This window comes from Theropithecus gelada, chromosome 19 (genome assembly GCF_003255815.1).
Source record: "Theropithecus gelada isolate Dixy chromosome 19, Tgel_1.0, whole genome shotgun sequence".
NCBI classification, from domain to species: Eukaryota; Metazoa; Chordata; class Mammalia; order Primates; family Cercopithecidae; genus Theropithecus; species Theropithecus gelada.
This window is the reverse complement of record NC_037687.1, coordinates 7458067-7475406: the sequence shown is the minus strand read 5'-3', so window position 1 is coordinate 7475406 and position 17340 is coordinate 7458067. Positions and strand designations below refer to the sequence as shown.

General features: G+C 50.2%; 1 protein-coding gene across 2 annotated transcripts in view; it reads right to left on the bottom strand.

Annotated features, from left to right (window-relative positions):
- Positions 1 to 17340, bottom strand: part of ARHGEF18 (Rho/Rac guanine nucleotide exchange factor 18) — a 125297-nt gene that overhangs the window by 22246 nt on the left and 85711 nt on the right. For both annotated transcript variants that reach the window (XM_025367800.1, XM_025367801.1), the window contains 6 exons: positions 11996 to 12134; positions 10737 to 10849; positions 10453 to 10593; positions 8084 to 8334; positions 5267 to 5392; positions 155 to 272 (listed from right to left, as the gene is read on the bottom strand). In XM_025367800.1, coding sequence (XP_025223585.1) covers positions 155 to 272; positions 5267 to 5392; positions 8084 to 8334; positions 10453 to 10593; positions 10737 to 10849; positions 11996 to 12134 — 888 coding nt within the window. The remainder of the gene's footprint in view (positions 1 to 154; positions 273 to 5266; positions 5393 to 8083; positions 8335 to 10452; positions 10594 to 10736; positions 10850 to 11995; positions 12135 to 17340) is intronic.

Below are 17340 nucleotides of genomic sequence, written 5' to 3'. Positions count from 1 at the left end.
AAAAAAAAAAAGAAAAAAAAAGGAACCCCAGCACCCAGCAAAGTGGATTCCCAAGGGAATTTATCCAGTCCGCTGCTAAACAGAGAGTGGGTGCACAGTGAGAGCCCCATGCTGCAGCAGCACGGGCAGGCAGGGCAGTGGGGAGAAGGCCTACCTTCCGTGTTCTGGATGATGCGCTCCACCAGCACTGGGTATTTGGTTATGCGCTGTGTAACCAGGAGAATGCACTCCTGCACACCAAGCCGCCGCACAATGGAGAAGTTGCCGATTTTCTAGGAAACAGACAGCAAGATCCCACATTAACATCTCGGAAACGGACATCAAGGGCCTGCATTAACATCTCGGAAATGGACAGCCAGATCCCGAATTAACATCTCGGAAACGGAAAGCAAGAGCCCGCATTAACATCTCGGAAATGGACAGCAAGGGCCCTTATTAACATCTCGGAAATGGAAAGCCAGATCCCGCATTAACATCTCAGAAACGGAAAGCCGGATCCCGCATTAACACCTCGGAAATGGACAGCCAGAGCCCGCATTAACAACTCGGAAACGGACAGCCAGAGCCCGCATTAACATCTCGGAAACGGAAAGCAAGAGCCCGCATTAACAACTCGGAAACGGACAGCCAGAGCCCGCATTAACATCTCGGAAATGGACAGCCAGAGCCCGCATTAACAACTCGGAAACGGACAGCCAGAGCCCGCATTAACATCTCGGAAACGGAAAGCAAGAGCCCGCATTAACAACTCGGAAACGGACAGCCAGAGCCCGCATTAACATCTCGGAAATGGACAGCCAGAGCCCGCATTAACATCTCGGAAATGGACAGCCAGAGCCCGCATTAACATCTCGGAGGCTGGGCGCGGTGGCTCACGCCTGTAATCCCAGCACTTTGAGAGGCCGAGGCGGGTGGATCGCGAGGTCGGGAGATCAAGACCATCCTGGCTAACACGGTGAAACCCCGTCTCTACTAAAAATACAAAAAATTAGCCGGGCGAGGTGGCGGGCGCCTGTAGTCCCAGCTACTCGGAGGCTGAGGCAGGAGAATGGCGTGAACCCGGGAGGCGAAGCTTGCAGTGAGCCGAGATCGCGCCACTGCATTCCAGCCTGGGCGACAAAGCGAGACTCCGTCTCAAAAAAAAAAAAAAAAGAAAAATCTCGGAAACGGAAAGCCGGATCCCACATTAACATCTCGGAAACAGAGAGCCAGATCCCGCATTAACGTCTCGGAAATGGAAAGCCAGATCCCGCATTAACATCTCGGAAATGGAAAGCCGGATCCCACATTAACATCTCGGAAACGGAAAGCCAGATCCCGCATTAATGTCTCGGAAAGGGAAAGCCAGATCCCGCATTAACGTCTCGGAAACGGACAGCCAGATCCCGCATTAACATCTCGGAAATGGAAAGCCAGATCCCACATTAACGTCTCGGAAACGGAAAGCCAGATCCCACATTAACGTCTCGGAAGTGGAAAGCCAGATCCCGCATTAATGTCTCAGAAATGGACAGCCAGATCCCGCATTAACGTCTCGGAAACGGACAGCAAGGGCCCTGCATTAACATCTCGGAAACGGACAGCCAGATCCTGAATTAACATCTCGGAAATGGACAGCCGGATCCCACATTAACATCTCGGAAACGGACAGCCAGATCCCGCATTAACATCTCGGAAACGGACAGCCAGATCCCGAATCAACATCTCGGAAACGGACAGCAAGGGCCCCTTATTAACATCTCGGAAATGGAAAGCCAGATCCCGCATTAACATTTTGGAAACGGAAAGCCGGATCCCACATTAACATCTCAGAAACGGACAGCCAGATCCCGCATTAACATCGCGGAAATAGACAGCCAGATCCCGCATTAACATCTCGGAAACGGAAAGCCAGATCCCGCATTAACATCTCGGAAATGGAAAGCCGGATCCCTCATTAACATCTCGGAAATGGACAGCCAGATCCTGCATTAACATCTCGGAAATGGACAGCAAGGGCCCGCATTAACGTCTCGGAAACAGACAGCCAGATCCCGCATTAACGTCTCGGAAACGGACAGCCAGATCCCGCATTAACATCTTGGAAACAGACAGCCAGATCCCGCATTAACATCTCGGAAAGGGACAGCCAGATCCCTCATTAACATCTCGGAAACGGACAGCCAGATCCCGCATTAACATCTCGGAAACGGACAGCCAGATCCCGCATTAACATCTCGGAAAGGGACAGCAAGGGCCCTTATTAACATCTCGGAAATGGAAAGCCAGAACCTGCATTAACATCTCGGAAATGGAAAACCGAATCCCGCATTAACGTCTCGGAAACGGAAAGCCAGATCCCGCATTAACATCTTGGAAATGGACAGCAAGGGCCCGCATTAACGTCTTGGAAACAGACAGCCAGATCCCGCATTAACATCTCGGAAATGGAAAGCCAGATCCTGCATTAACATCTCGGAAACAGAAAGCCAAATCCCGCATTAACATCTCGGCTCCTGCCCAATTAGTCAGCAATCGGCTGCCAAGGCTGGGGGCTCCTTTCTTTCTCAGCTCACCAGGACCTTTCCTTTGCCACTTTGGAGGAGACAGACACCAGATATCTGAAAGCAGGGATCACCTGCTGTACACACAAAGCCACCAAAAGCCAGATGTGGTGGTTCGTGCCTGTAATCCCACACTTTCAGAGGCCAAGGCAGGAGGAATGCTTGAGACCAGGAGTTTGAGACTAGCCTGGGCAACACAGCAAGACCTCATCTCTACCAAAAATTAAAATATTAGGTGGGCATGGTGGCACACTCCTGTAGTTCCAACGACTCATGAAGCAGAGACAAGAGGCTTTGTTTGAGCCCAGGAGTTTGAGGCTGCAGTGAGCCATTGCACTCCAGCCTGGGTGACAGAGCAAGACCTGACTCTCAAAAATAAAAGAAATGAGAACCAGCCAGGGGGTGGATATGGAAATCATCTGTCAAGCTGTCCACAAACACGATGTACAAATGAACACACACTGCCTAACCCATGACTGCTGGAACCCTCCAGAACTAGAGTGGGCATGTGCCTTTTGGTTGGGTCCCTGGGTGTGATATTGGCTCACTGCAACCTCTGCCTCCCGAGTTTAAGCGATTCTCCTGTCTCAGCCTCCGAGTAGCTGGGATTACAGGCGTGTGCCACCACACCTGGCTAATTTTTGTAGTTTTAGTAGAGATGAGGTTTCGCCATATTCCTCGGGCTGGTCTCAAACTCCTGGGCTCAAGTGATCCGCCCGCCTTGGCCTCCCCAAAAGTGCTGGGATTCCAAGCGTGAGCCACCGCATCCAGCCTGGGTGCTTTCTGATGCTCACCTCTGGCTAAGAACCAAAAGCGGTCACCCGACACCCTCTCGGGAGCACAGCACATTTTCTGCTTGTTTGCTCCCGCTGCTCTTGTGTACGTTTTAGGGATGCCAGCACTTGCAAAGAGCCACTGAAGAGGCCCAGAGCCGCTGTGGGATTTGCAAGAGTCCATGACGGAGGCTTCACTGGAATCCCCCTCCTGGCTTCGAGGAACTGCGGCTCCAAAACGATCCTCTCCCTTTCCCACCTATCCTATAACACAATGAAGTTTAAATGCATGTCACTCCTAACTTTGGACCACTGGGCGTAGAATGCCACTGCAGAATCAAGTCCCGGCCAGGCCACAGGTGATGCAGCTCGTGTGGAATCAGCGGTGTGAGGGCCTCTAAAGAGGTGAATGTTGATAGAACCAACTAGCCATCATCCAAGTGCAGTTTCTAGGATGCAGGAGGTGGGGTCTCCCTTGACTTGGCTGACTCTGGCTGGGCTTCGAGCACCTACCCACACTCACACAAAGGAGGCAGGAAGATCCATCTACAGGCTCCGGGGGTGAACACGGACCAGCAAGGGGACAAAGGCTTGGAGTAACCCTCCTTTTTTTATTTTGTATTTTTTTGAGACAGAGTTTCGCTCTTGTTCCCCAGGCTGGAGTGCAATGGTGCGATCTCGGCTCACTGCAACCTCTGCCTCCCGGGTTCAAGCAATTCTCCTGCTTCAGCCTCCCAAGGAGGTGGGATTACGGGCACGCATTACCACGCCTGGCTAATTTTTTGTAGTTTTAGTAAAGACGGGGTTTTGTCATATTGGGTAGACTGGTATCAAACTCCTGACTTCAGGTGATCTGCCCGCCTTGGCCTCCCAAAGTTACAGGGATTACAGGTGTGAGCCACCGCACCCAGCTGGAATAACCCTCCTTAAGACAGACAGCATCCCCAAGGCAAAATAGGCCTGCTCTGGAGGGCCAGTTCCTGGGGCAGGGCAGCCCCTTCAAACAATCCCTTGTGTCATCCAAACAGTGATGACACAGTGATGGTCAGCAGGTCCCATGCTGAGGGCTGCAGGGATCTCTCAGGGCTCACTGTGGCCTGGCAAGGAACAAAGTCTAGACATGCTTTCTTTGATTGATTTTGTTAATATGTGTATGTGTATATTTATGTATTTTATATAATAGAGATGGGATCTTGCTATGTTGCCCAGGCTGGTCTTAAACTCCTAAGCTCAACTGATTTTCCCTCCTTAGCTGCTGGAGTAGCGAGGGTTACAGGTGTGCACCAACATGCCTGGCTAATTTTTAAATTTTTTGTAGAGACAGGATCTTGCTATGTTGCCCAGGCAGGTCTCAAACTCCTGGCCTCAAGCGATCCTCCCGCCTTGGCCTCCAGAAGTGCTGGATTTACAGGCATGAGGCATTGCATCTGGCTTGCTTTATTTTACATCTCAGGATTCTACGTAAGATTTCACTGATGTGTTCTGAATGGAGTTGTGGTTAAAACCCAAACCAAACCTTGAAAATCACTGCTACATAACAAATGCCTTATAATTCTCAAGTCCCAAGACTCTACAATTCTGTGGAAAAACTCGACAGTGAAGAATATAAGTTTTTTGTTTTTTGTTTTGGAGATGGAGTCTTGCTCTGTCACCAGGCTGGAACGCAGTAGCGTGATCTCGGCTCACTGCAACCTTCGCTTCCTAGGTTTAAGCGATTCCTCTGCCTCAGCCTCTCAAGTAGCTGGGATTACAGATGTGTGCCACCACGCCCGGCTAATTTTTTGTATTTTAATAGAGATGGGGTTTCACCATGTTGGCCAGGACGGTCTCGATCTCCTGACCTCGTGATCCGCCCGCCTTGGTCTCCCAAAGTGCTGGGATTACAGGCGTAAGCCTCTGAGCCTGGCCAGAATATAAGTTTTTGATTAAAAAAAAAAAAATTGTTTTTACCTTGATCAAGTTTTGAAATTTCTTGTTTTGCTGAAGCAGCAACTTGTAATGACTAACAGCTTCATTGTGGCCACTACAAAACACACCATACTTTTCTTTCATTCTCTCCCCATTTTCACCTGAAAACTGATAGACAAAAGAATGGAAATGTCAATTAAACACGAAAACTGCCAAAGTATATTTTCATCTAATTCATCTGACTCTGCTAAAATAAATATCAATTTATTTGCAATTCCACTTTATTTATTTATTTATTTATTTATTTATTTATTTATTTATTTATTTTTTAGAGACAGCATCTTGCTCTGTGGCTCAGGCTGAAGTGCAGTGGCACGATCTCAGCTTACTGCAACCTCCACCTCCTGGGTTCAAGCGATGCTCCTGCTGTAGCCTCCTGAGTAGCTGGGATTACACCAGCTATCATCAGGTGCTGCCACCACGCCTGGATAATTTGTTTTGAGACGGAGTCTCGCTCTGTTGTCCAGGCTGGGGTGCAGTGGCGTGATCTTGGCTCACTGCAACCTCCACCTTCTGGGGTCAAGTGATTCTCCTGCCTCAGCCTCCTGAGTAGCTGAGATTACAGGTGTGCACCACCATGCCCGGCTAATTTTTGTATTTTTAGTAGAGACCAGGTTTCACCATGTTGGTCAGGCTGGTCTCGAACTCCTGACCTCTTGATCTGCCCACCTCGGCTTCCCAAAGCGCTGGGATTATAGGTGTGAGCCACCGTGCCCGGCCAGCCAAAGCATATTTTCATCTAATTCATCTGACTCTGCTAAAATAAATATTAGATTTATTTACAATTCCATTTTCTTTCTTCCTTTTCTTTTTTAGAGACAGCATCTTGCTCTGTGGCTCAGGCTGGAGTGCAGTGGTGCGATCTCAGCTCACTGCAACCTCCGCCTCACGGGTTTGAGCGATTCTCCTGCCACAGCCTCCTGAGTAGTTGGGGATTACAGGTGCCACCACCACATCCGGCTAATTTTTAATTTTTTTTTTTTTTAGTAGAGATAGTGTTTCACCATGTTGGTCAGGCTGGCCTTGAACTCATAACCTCAAGCGATCCACCCCCCTCAGCCTCCCAAAGTGTTGGGGTTACAGGTGTGAGCCACAGCGCCCGGCTGCAGCTCCACTTTCTAATACGTCCTCAAACAGAGAAATGCTTCAGTTTGGGGCGTCTAATCACAAGGTGTCAAAAAGGTAAAATAAAAAAACCTGCTTCGGGGCTTTGCTACATCACAGATGCTATAAAACTTCCTGAGAGCCAAGAAAAAAAGTAAACGTCAGCCAAAGGATGTTAGAAACATAAAAAGCAGGCCGGGCACAGTGGCTCACACATGTAATCCCAGCAGTTTGGGAGACTTAGGCAGGTGGATCACTTGAGGTCAAGAGTTCGAGACCAGCCTGGCCAACATGGTGAAACCCTGTCTCTACTAAAAATACAAAAAAATTAGCCAGGTGTGGTGGTGGGCACCTGTAATCCCAGCTACTCGGGAGGCTGAGGCATGAGAATTGCTTAAACCTGGGAGGTGGAGGTTGCAGTGAGCCGACATCACACCATTGCACTCCAGCCTGGACAATAGGCTGAGACTTCATCTCAAAAAAAAAGAAACATAAAAAGCAAAAGGAGTGTTCTTCTAATTAGTTGGCCCAGGATGCTTTGAGCAAATAGTTCGAGGTCACACGAGGGGCACAGCTCCCCTGGGTAAATCTTGGCCTAGGGTGGTCATTTGGGGTTAATACCACTACCATGGATGGTGCTGGTCCATAGGTATGCTTCCCTGCTTCCCCCCTCCCCCCCGATATCGGGTCTTGCTCTGTTGCCCAGGCTGGAGGGCAATGGCATGATCATAGCTCACTGCAGCCTTGACCTCCCATGCTCAAGCAATCCTCCCACCTCAGCCTCCTGAGCAGCTGGGACTACAGCTATACGCTACCACAGCTGGCTAATTTATTTTCACGTTTTGTAGACACGGGGTCTTGCTATGTTGCCCAGGCTGGTCCAGAACTCCTAGGCTCGAGCAATTCACCTGCTTGGCCTCCCACAGTGCTGGGATTACAGGTGTGGGCCACTGCACTCAGTCAATAGGCATATTTTGAATGGTTGAAAGCATAAGTGATTTGAACCAAAAAACAAAAACCAACCAACCAAACGAGCATAGAAGAATGTAACACTGAATAGTGTTCAGCCAGGGACACTGGCTGATTTAGGCCTCTGTGTTTCTAGAATATGAACTGCAGGCATCGCTATAAGGGGCCCAGAGCTGTGTGTCCTCAGGGGAGCAGGTACTCAACAAACAGGAGCCACTCTCGTTTTATTATTCAAAGGAACAGACCAGCACAATGGCTCATGCCTGTGATCCCTGCACTTTGGGAGGCCGAGGAGGGAGGATTGCTTGAGGCCAGGAATTTGAGACCAGCCTGGGAAACAAAGCGAGACCCCATCTCTACAAAAAATAAAAAATTAGCCAGGCGTGGTGTTCCCTGGAGTCCTGGCTACTTGGAAGGCTGAGGCAGGAGGATCACTTGAGCTCAGGAGTTCAAGACCAGCCTGGGCCATATAGTGACACCCTATCTCTACAAAAAATAAAAAATTAGCTGAGCATGGTGGTGCACAGCTGCAGTCCCTGCCACTCGGGAGGCTGAGGTGGGAGGATCACCTGAGCCTGGGAGGTTGAGGCTGCATTGAGCTGTAACTGCACCACTACATTCCAGCCTGGGTGGCACAGCAAGACGCTATCTCAGAAAAAAAGAAGAAAGAGACAGAGACAGGGCAGAGGCTTTGAAGACTGTTGAGATGAACATGGCTGCACCCACCTGCTGAACCAGGAGGTCGCCGATTTTCTGGATGACATAATTCCGGTCGCTGCCCTCCTCCAGGGACTCCTGGCGGCGCTCCTTGAGGCGAGCGAGGAAATGGCTGTGCGTCTCCAGCAGGTCGTCAGCACATGGGAAGAGGCGGCCAATAGCCTTGCTGCTGAACTGCAGCTCCTCCTGCAGGGCCCTGGAGTACACCTTCAGCATGATCTTGAGAGTCCGCACGTGGTGCACCTCTGTCTGCATCAGCTCTGCAGGGACACGGACAGCAGGACTTAGCCACGCTGGCTCCACGGCCCTGCTGGGCAGTCATGGGTGCTGCCTGCCCTTCACGTACTGAACTGGCTTCTGAGAGTTCTCTGCCTAAGGCCTTGTGCCTTTGGGGTCTTTCTTACTTCCAGGGCATTCAGGGTTTAGAGTGCTGCAGGGGGTCCCAGCCTAAAGGAGCAGGGGAAGGAGACAGCCCTGGGACCTTCCTATCACAGGAGGGTTTTGTGCCCAGTGTCAACCCAACGGACAACATTTTAAGTCCGTGTGGTTTTTGTTTTTTTGTTTTTTGTGTTTTTTTGAGATGGAGTCTTGCTCTGTCACCCAGGCTGGAGTGCAGTGGCGCAGTCTCAGCTCACTGCAACCTCCACCTCCTGGGTTCAAGCAATTCTTCTGCCTCAGCCTCCCAAGTAGCTGGGATTACAGGTGCGCACCACCAGGCCCAGCTATCAAGTCTGTTTTTAGGAAGAAGAGTGTTCTGAGGAACACTCCTGTGGCTGTCAAAACTCACACGTCACATCTGTGTGTGTCCCTGACCAGACCTAGACTGCAATGAACAAGATGTTTGCGTCCCCCAAAATTCGTATGTTGAAATTCGAACCCCCAAGGTGATAGTATCAGGAGGTGTGGCCCTTGGAAGGTGATGAGGTCAGAAGGGGAGAGAACCTCATGGTGGGACTAGTGCCCTTAGGAAAAGGACTTGAGAACTGGGGGTGGTGGCTCACGCCTGTAATCCCAGCACTCTGGGAGGCCGAGGTGAGCAGATCACTTGAGGTCAGGAGTTGGAGACCAGCCTGGCCAACACAGCGAAACCCTGTCTCTACCAAAAAATAAAAAAATTAGCCGGGCATGGCCAGGCATGGTGGCTGATGCCTGTAATCCTAGCATTTTGGGAGGCTGAGGTGGGCAGATCATGAGGTCAGGAGTTCGAGACCAGCCTGGCCAACATGGTGAAACACTGTCACTACTAAAAATACAAAAATTAGCCAGGCATGGTGGTGGGCACCTATAATTCCAGCTACTCGGGAGGCTGAGGCAGGAGAATTGCTTGAACCCGGGAGTTGGAGGTTGCAGTGAGCCGAGATGGAACCACTGTACTCCGGCCTGGGCGACAGAGTGAGACTCCATCTCAAAAAAAGAGAAATTAGCTGGGCATGGTAGCAGGCACTGTCATCCCAGCTACTCAGGAGGCTGAGGCAGGACAATCGCTTAAACCTGGGAGGTGGAGGTTGCAGTGAGCTGAGATTGCATCACTGCATCCAGCCTGGGTGACAGAGTGAGACCCTGTCTCAAAAAAAAAAAAAAAAAAAAAAAAGGACCTGAGAAAGACCATGAAGACCTTGTGAGGACATAGCCAGATGCCACCATCAGGAAGCCAGGAAATGGGGCCTCCATGGACACTAAGTCTGCCGCTGCCTTGATCTTAGACGCCCCAGCCTCTAGAACTGTGAGCAATAAACTTCTGTGGCTTCTAAGCCACCCTGTGTATGGTGTTCTATGAGAGCTGCCTATACAGGCTAAGACAGCACAAAACAAGGGAAGAAGAAGATGGATCTGGGCATTCAGCCAGATGCGTCCACAGGGACGTATTCTAACAAAATCCTCTCCGATCGTCTCTTCCCTGGCGTGGGAGGAAGGGCTGCACCAAGGGAGGAGAGAGAAAGACGGAGGCCAGGCACCGTGGCTCACGCCTATAATCCCAATACTTTGGGAGGCCCAGATGGGCGGGTCACTTGAGCTCAGGAGATTGAGACCAGCCTGGGCAACATGGTGAGACCCCTGTCTCTACAGAAAATAAAAAAATTCGCCAGATGCGGTGTGGTCCCAGCTACTGGGGAGGCTGAGGTGGGAGGATTGCTCGAGCCCAGGTCGAGGCTGCGGTGAGCTCTGATTGTCCCACTGTACTCCAGCCTGGGCAATAGAGAGAGACTCTGTCTCAAGAAAGAAAAATAAATAAATAAAGAGAGAAAGAACAAAAGAGGGAAAGAGAGAAAGAAAGAGAGAAAGACAAAGATAAGGAAGGAAGGAAGGGAGGGAGGAGGGAAGGAGCAGAGAAGAGAGTGGAGGGCCGGCGTGGTGGCACAGGGCTGTGGACTCCTCACCGTAAAGGACATCTTGTCTCTTCACCACCTCCCTCTTTTGCTTCTTGGCGTAGGCCGGGTCCACGGCGAGACTCCAGGACTCGGCTTCGAACTCGTGGCCGTCTGACTCAATCTCACTCCTCAGAGAGGCGGCGCAGGGATCTGAGGGAAGAGCGAGGGGCGGCTGCTGGGGGCCCAGAGCCATGTCACCTGATTCCCTCCCGTGGACGTGCTGACACAGGCCCCAGCTCTTCCCAGGAGGGACAGGGACTGTGGCAGCCGCGAGAGAGCGGAGATGACCATACCTTCTACAAAAATGGACTCGGCGTTCGAAGTTGTGAGGGACAGAGAATCATCAGCTGTCTGCTTAAGTTTTAAAAGCACAGAATCGGCTTCATCCATCTCTCCTGTGAGTGGTCTGGGTGCAAACAATGAAAACAATTGTTTTAGAAAAGTGAATTAAACACACACGCACATCCGATTCGATACTCTCCGAGAACTCTCCAGATTTTCACAGAAGCCTCAACTTTGTCTACAGATCATTTTTTTTAAATTGGGAGATTTGCCGGGTGCGGTGCCTCATGCCTGTAATCCCAGACTTCGGGAGGCCGAAGTCAGGCAGATCACCTGAGGTCAGGAGTTCGAGACCAGCTTGCCCAACATGGCAAAACCCTGTCTCTACTAAAAATACAAAAATTAGCCAGGCGTGGTGGCAGGTGCCTGTAATCCCAGCTACTTGGGAGGCTGAGGCAGGCGAATCACTTGAATCCGGGAGGTGGAGGTTGCAGTGAGCTGAGATTGTGCCAGTGAACTCCAGCCTAAGCGACAGAGTGAGACTCTGTCTATAGAAAAAAAAAAAGCAGGGGCGGGGGAGATTATCTGTCAATGTCACATCAGGATTTCTTCCATAGTAACTTCCTTCAATGTTTAGTTACATCCTAATGGGGTGTGGATTGCAGCGTCCTTGACAGACCACTGGAGCCCACTTGGGGCCCCTAGGATCCTGTCTACCAGGAGTTAAGTGGAAATGGCTTCATGGTCAAAGGTGGGAGGGCAGTCCTTACTCAGAGGAAAAAGATAATCTATTCCCTTTCCCACGAACTCATGGAATAGCCACCACAAACATATCAGCTTCTAGCATCACTGTGTACTCGGACACCGCTGCAGGCATTATCAAGGGAACCACTTTGAAGTCCTATAAAACGAGGTAAGGCACAGATAATGGGACACCACCTCCACACACACCCAGCAGGACTTTGAGCATCACCTTGAGTAAGGAGCCTGGCCTAAGGAGCGAGTCCAAGGATCCCCTGAGGCCACTAGGCAAACTGGCTCCACCAGGGGTTGAGTACACCCCGGGTCACATCGAATATACCCCGGGACACATCGTTTTTGCAAAAAGGCGTGGATCCAGGAAGCAAGCGTTAATGGGAATTTCTCTGCTTGGCACAGGGGCTGCCGTGTGGATTCACACAGATCTAAGTCCGGGTCTCTCTGGGGAGGCTGTCAACAGCTCCCCGGGTAACGCCACCCACCCGAGGGCAGAGAGGGGACTCCGGCTTACCCGAGTTGCGTCCCAGGGCCAGCCGGGCTCGGTGTTGGCTGGGGACCCCCTTTCTGAGAGACCGTCATACCGACATTCCTGGACAGGGCCGGGCTGCCATCGGACAGGAGGGTGCCCCGGGGGTTCTCCTTGAGCGAGGCTGTGACAGAGGCAAGGACAGAGTTGGTGCTGAGAAAGTGGGTCGGGTAGCGGAGGTCGCCCGCGCGGAAGCCCCGCTCCGACTGCGGCCGCAGCACGGACAGGATCTTGGAGGTCAGCAGCTCGTTATCCAAGAAGACGTTCTCGCTCCATTTCCTGGGGAAAGAGCCGTAAAAAGACAGCTCGGGGCGGCCGGGGAGCGTGCCGTGCCTGTCCCCGCTTTTGGAGTGAGCATTCCCCATGTTCGCGCCCAGGGCTCCGGGACCCGGCGCGGTGCCAGGCTGGGCTGCGCCGTTTTTATGCCTCGGTGGGATCCTTCTAGAAAACAGAGCTGCGTCTTCCCTTGCTGTATTGGCTGAAGCAGCGGGTCTGGAGGGCAGGATATTGGTCCCCACTGTGACCATTTACTGTGGAAATTGCACAGTATTTGCTGCTTTGATAGAATAAAACAGGAAAAAAAAAAAACCCTCTAGGCTCTCCCTTGGTCTTTGCAGGGTGTAAAAACCAAGTGAGCTGTTTCAGTTTGCTGTAAATAGTCTAAGATCATGAAACTGTGCGCCTGGTGCACTTCATGCCAAAACCTCGCACGTGATGATAATTAATCTGAGATCAGATATTAGGGTGACTCTAAGACTCAGAGATGGCAAGACACGGTGTTTAGCCGCCCCTGGTCATCAGGACTCGAATAGAATTCTACCATCGAAGCGGACCTGAGGCTCCGATTCTGTTCCACACCGTGATTATAAACCAATCCAACATCAACAGGGGCTGCAAACAGTTGTCTACACCCATCTGTTCATTAATTTAAGGGTTCAGATCATAGGATACATGTGCCCGCGGATAAGCTCACCTACTCATGGAAAGATGCAACTCTTTTAATTAATTAATTATTATTATTTTTAGAGACAGTCTCACTCTAGCTCAGGCTGGAGTGCAGTGGCCGACCACAGCTTACTGCAGCCTTAAACTCCTAGGCTCAAGCAATCCTTCTGCCTCAGTCTCCTGAGGAGCTGGGATTATAGGTGTGCTGTATAATTTTAAAATATTTTCTTGTAGAGAGATGGGGGGCTCACTATGTTGCCCAGGCTGGTCTTGAACTCCTGGCTTCAAGTGGTCCTCCTGCTTTGGGCCTCCCAAGATGCAACTCTTAATAAAGCTCAACTATGGCCGGGCGCGGTGGCTCACGCCTGTAATCTCAGCACTTTGGGAGGTCAAGGTGGGTGGATCACAAGGTCAGGAGTTTAAGACCAGCCTGACCAAGATGGTGAAACCCCGTCTCTACTAAAAAAACAAAAAACAACAAAAAAAACCCACAAAAATTAGAAGGGTGTGGTGGCAGATGCCTGTAATCCCAGCTACTCGGGAGGCTGAGGCAGAGAATTGCTTGAACCCGGGAGGCAGAGGTTGCAGTGAGTGGAGATCGTGCCACTGCACTCCAGCCTGGGCGACAGAGTGAGACTCTGCCTCAAAAATAAAATAAAATAAAATAAAATAAAATAAAATAAAATAAAATAAAATAAATAAAGCTCAACTATCATTCATTAGGTTCAGTTTTCCCCTCCTACTTGACAAGTGTAGTTGAGATGGGCTACTTGGCTAGTTTATTCTTGCATTTTATAAAATTGTATCTTCAAGCTCTGCCCAGATAAGGACAAAGAGTAGCATTAAAAAGAAATCTGGGCTGGGCGTGGTGGCTCATGCCTGTAATCCTAGCACTTTGGAAGGTAGAGGTGGAAGGATCGTTTGAGGCCAGGAGTTCAAAACCAGCCTGGGAAACATAGCAAGACCCTGTTTCTACACAAAATAAAAAATTAGCTGGGCACAGTGGTGCACACCTGTAGTCCCAGCTACTCGGGAGGCTGAGGCAGTAGGATCGCTTGAGCCCAGCAGTTCAAGGCTGCAGTGAGCTATGATCGCACCACTGCACTCTAGGCTGGGCGACAGAGCGAGACCGTCTCAAAAAAAAGAGAAGAGGGGAGGGGAGGGGAGGAGAAAGGAGGGGAGAAGAGAAGAGAAGAGAGAAGAAAAATAGAAATCTGATCTGTCAGGCTGGGTGCAGTGGCTCATGCCTGTAATCTCAGCACTTTGGAAGGCCGAGGCAGGTGGATCACCTGAGGTCAGGAGTTTGAGACCAGCCTGGCCAACATGATGAAACCCCATCTCTACTAAAAATACAAAATTAGCTGGGCATGGTGGGGAACAACTGTAATTCCAGCTACCCGGGAAGCTGAGGCAGGAGAATCACTTAAACCCGGGAGGCAGAGGTTGCAGTGAGCCCGACATCATGCCACTGCACTCCAGCCTGGACAACACCAGTGAGACTCCATCTGAAAAAAAAAAAAAAAGAAAAAAAGAAAAAAGAAAAAAAAAAAAAAAGAAATCTAATCTGTCCAGTGGCCTCCTGGCTCCTAGGTACTGGCATACCACTGGTTTGTCTATGTTACAGGAAGAGAACAGCTGGAAGTCTCTTTCTTGGGAACATGGAGTTATAAACCATGGGGTGGGCAGAGCTTGCCCTAGTGGAAAATGTACTCACAGCAGCTCTCCTGGGAGAGGATTCAGCATTCTGAGCAACTTCTTCGTTTTTTTTTTTTTTTTGAGACAGATTTCTGCTCTTGTTGCCCAGGCTGGAGTGCAATGGCGCCATCTCGGCTCACCACAACCTCTGCCTCCCAGGTTCAAGTGATTCTCCTGCCTCAGCCTCCCGAGTGGCTGGGATTACAGGCTCCCCACCACCACACCAGGCTAATTTTGTATTTTTAGTAGAGACGGAGTTTCTCCACGTTGGTTAGGCTGGTCTCGAACTCCCGACTTCAGGTGATCCGCCCGCCTCGGCCTCCCAAAGTGCTGGGATTACAGGCTTAAGCCACCGCACCCGGCCTCTGAGCAACTTTTAATTTAGCTGTAAATTGAAGGTGATTGTTAACGTGCAAGTGGGTGTGTGTTAGAGATTTTCTGCCAGAGGAGCCAAGAATTCTCGCCGACTAAGACATCAGCCACTAAGCTGTGTGACAGCACATCGCACACATACTCAGTCGCTGTTCATTCTTTCCACGGCCCAGCACAGCGAGGATGACATTTGTTCAGTGGCCAGAAACATTCTGACGTCATGATAATACATGACTAACAATTCCTATTATTATAGGAGACAAAGCAGTTGATGATGTAATTCACAAAGCAACACCTATGTAAAAAAACAGGAATCCTGAACCAAAGGCGACACGGTCCAGGACAGGCATTTCCTGCCATTTCTGTCCAACAACTCCACCCAGACGATTATGACCTAAACGTACAAATACGGTGCAAAACCCGAGATGTATCCTTTGCCCAGCAGCATCCTGGCACGGCTGACACATGGTTGCTTGTGGACTGAGGTCCTGACTGAAATCAGATGAATTCTGCTCTAGCTCAATAGTCCATAGAAGAAAAAGTCACTAAAAACAGCATTTGGCCAGGCACGGTGGCTCACACCTGTAATCCCAGCACTTTGGGAGGCCAAGGGTCGGGGGGGGTGGATCATTTGAGGTCAGGAGTTCAAGACCAGCCTGGCCAACATGGTGAAATCCTGTCTCTACTAAAAATACAAAAATTAGCTTGGCGGTGGTGGTGCACACCTGTAATCCCAGCTACTCAGGAGGCTGAGGCAGGAGAATTGCTTGAGCCCGGGAGGCAGAGGTTGTGGTAAGCCGAGATCATGCCACTGCACTCCAGCCTGGGTAACAGAGTAAGATCCTGTCTCAAAAAAAAAAAAAAACCAAAACAAAACAAAAAAATAGCATGTAAAGCAATGCCAATTCCCAAAATCAAGTTGATGGCAAAAAGAAAGAAAAGAAAGGAAGGAAGGAAGGAAGGAAGGAAGGAAGGAAGGAAGGAAGGAAGGAAGGAAATACGGAATGAAAAGAATTTTAATAAACTATTGGTAATGCTAAATCTATGGGAACAGATGTAAATCTTCCTTTCATGATTTAGAAGACACTGAAGTTTTCACATGTTGGGGTCATGACCAGGGGACACCAGGTTAGAGACCAGCCTGGGCAACACAGTGAGATCTCGTCTCTTAAAAAACAACAACAACAAATTAGGCAGGCATGTTGGTGTGTGCCAGGAGTCCCAGCTACCTGGGAGGCTGAGGTGGGAAGATCGCTTGAGCCCTGGGGTTCAAGGCTGTGGTGAGCCATGATTGCCCCACTGCACTCCAGCCTGCGTGACAGAGCAAGACTCTGAAAAAAATGAAACAAAATGAAATAGAATAAGAGGTGGACAGTCATAAATACAGTCTTCCTGGAACACGTGTGGCCGCTGAAATAGCTGACGGGTCAAGACATGAGTCAGTGGCCCTGCCACAGACCCGCTGCATTGATTATGTCCTTTATTCCGTATTTGTGATGCTCTGACCTCTTGGGGCTTTGCTGAGCATGGATGCATAGCCCCTCCCAGGGCTGGCCAGTTTCTAGAAATAGTAAACGGTCTGCAGCCAATGCAGAGCTCAGACCCCCAGTTGCCTCCTTTATGGGGCTGTCACACTCCTGGCCGTGGTCCCGCTGCCCTCATCACCTCAGGGTCCCGTCCTGAGCCTGCTCACCCTGCCTGGTCCATTTGTTCCCCAGGAAACCACAATGAAGATTCCTGTCCATATTTTCCCCTGTCCCCCAACCGACCCTGGTGCTTCCCCGTGTGGTCCCTGTGTGGTGTGCCCTGCCTCCTGCTTCCAGAGGACTGTGAATATAAACTTCTTCCTTCCAGGCCGAGACGGGCGGATCACGAGGTCAGGAGATCGAGACCATCCTGGCTAACACGGTGAAACCCCGTCTCTACTAAAAAATACAAAAAAAAACTAGCTGGGCGAGATGGCGAGCGCCTGTAGTCCCAGCTACTCGGGAGGCTGAGGCAGGAGAATGGCGTAAACCCAGGAGGCGGAGCTTGCAGTGAGCTGAGATCCGGCCACTGCACTCCAGCCTAGGCGACAGAGCGAGACTCCGTCTCAAAAAAAAAAATAAAAATAAATAAATAAATAAATAAATAAATAAATAAATAAACTTCTTCCTTCCTGATGGTCATTTCTGGGTCTGCGAGTCTCACCATATTGGGTTCAGACAAATCCCAGGTATCCTAAAACGACAGCTGCCCAGGGACCAGAGGTCTGCTTGCCAGGGATGGGAGAGCCTCAGATCGTCTGCCACCTTTTTTTTTTTTTTTTTTTTTTTTTT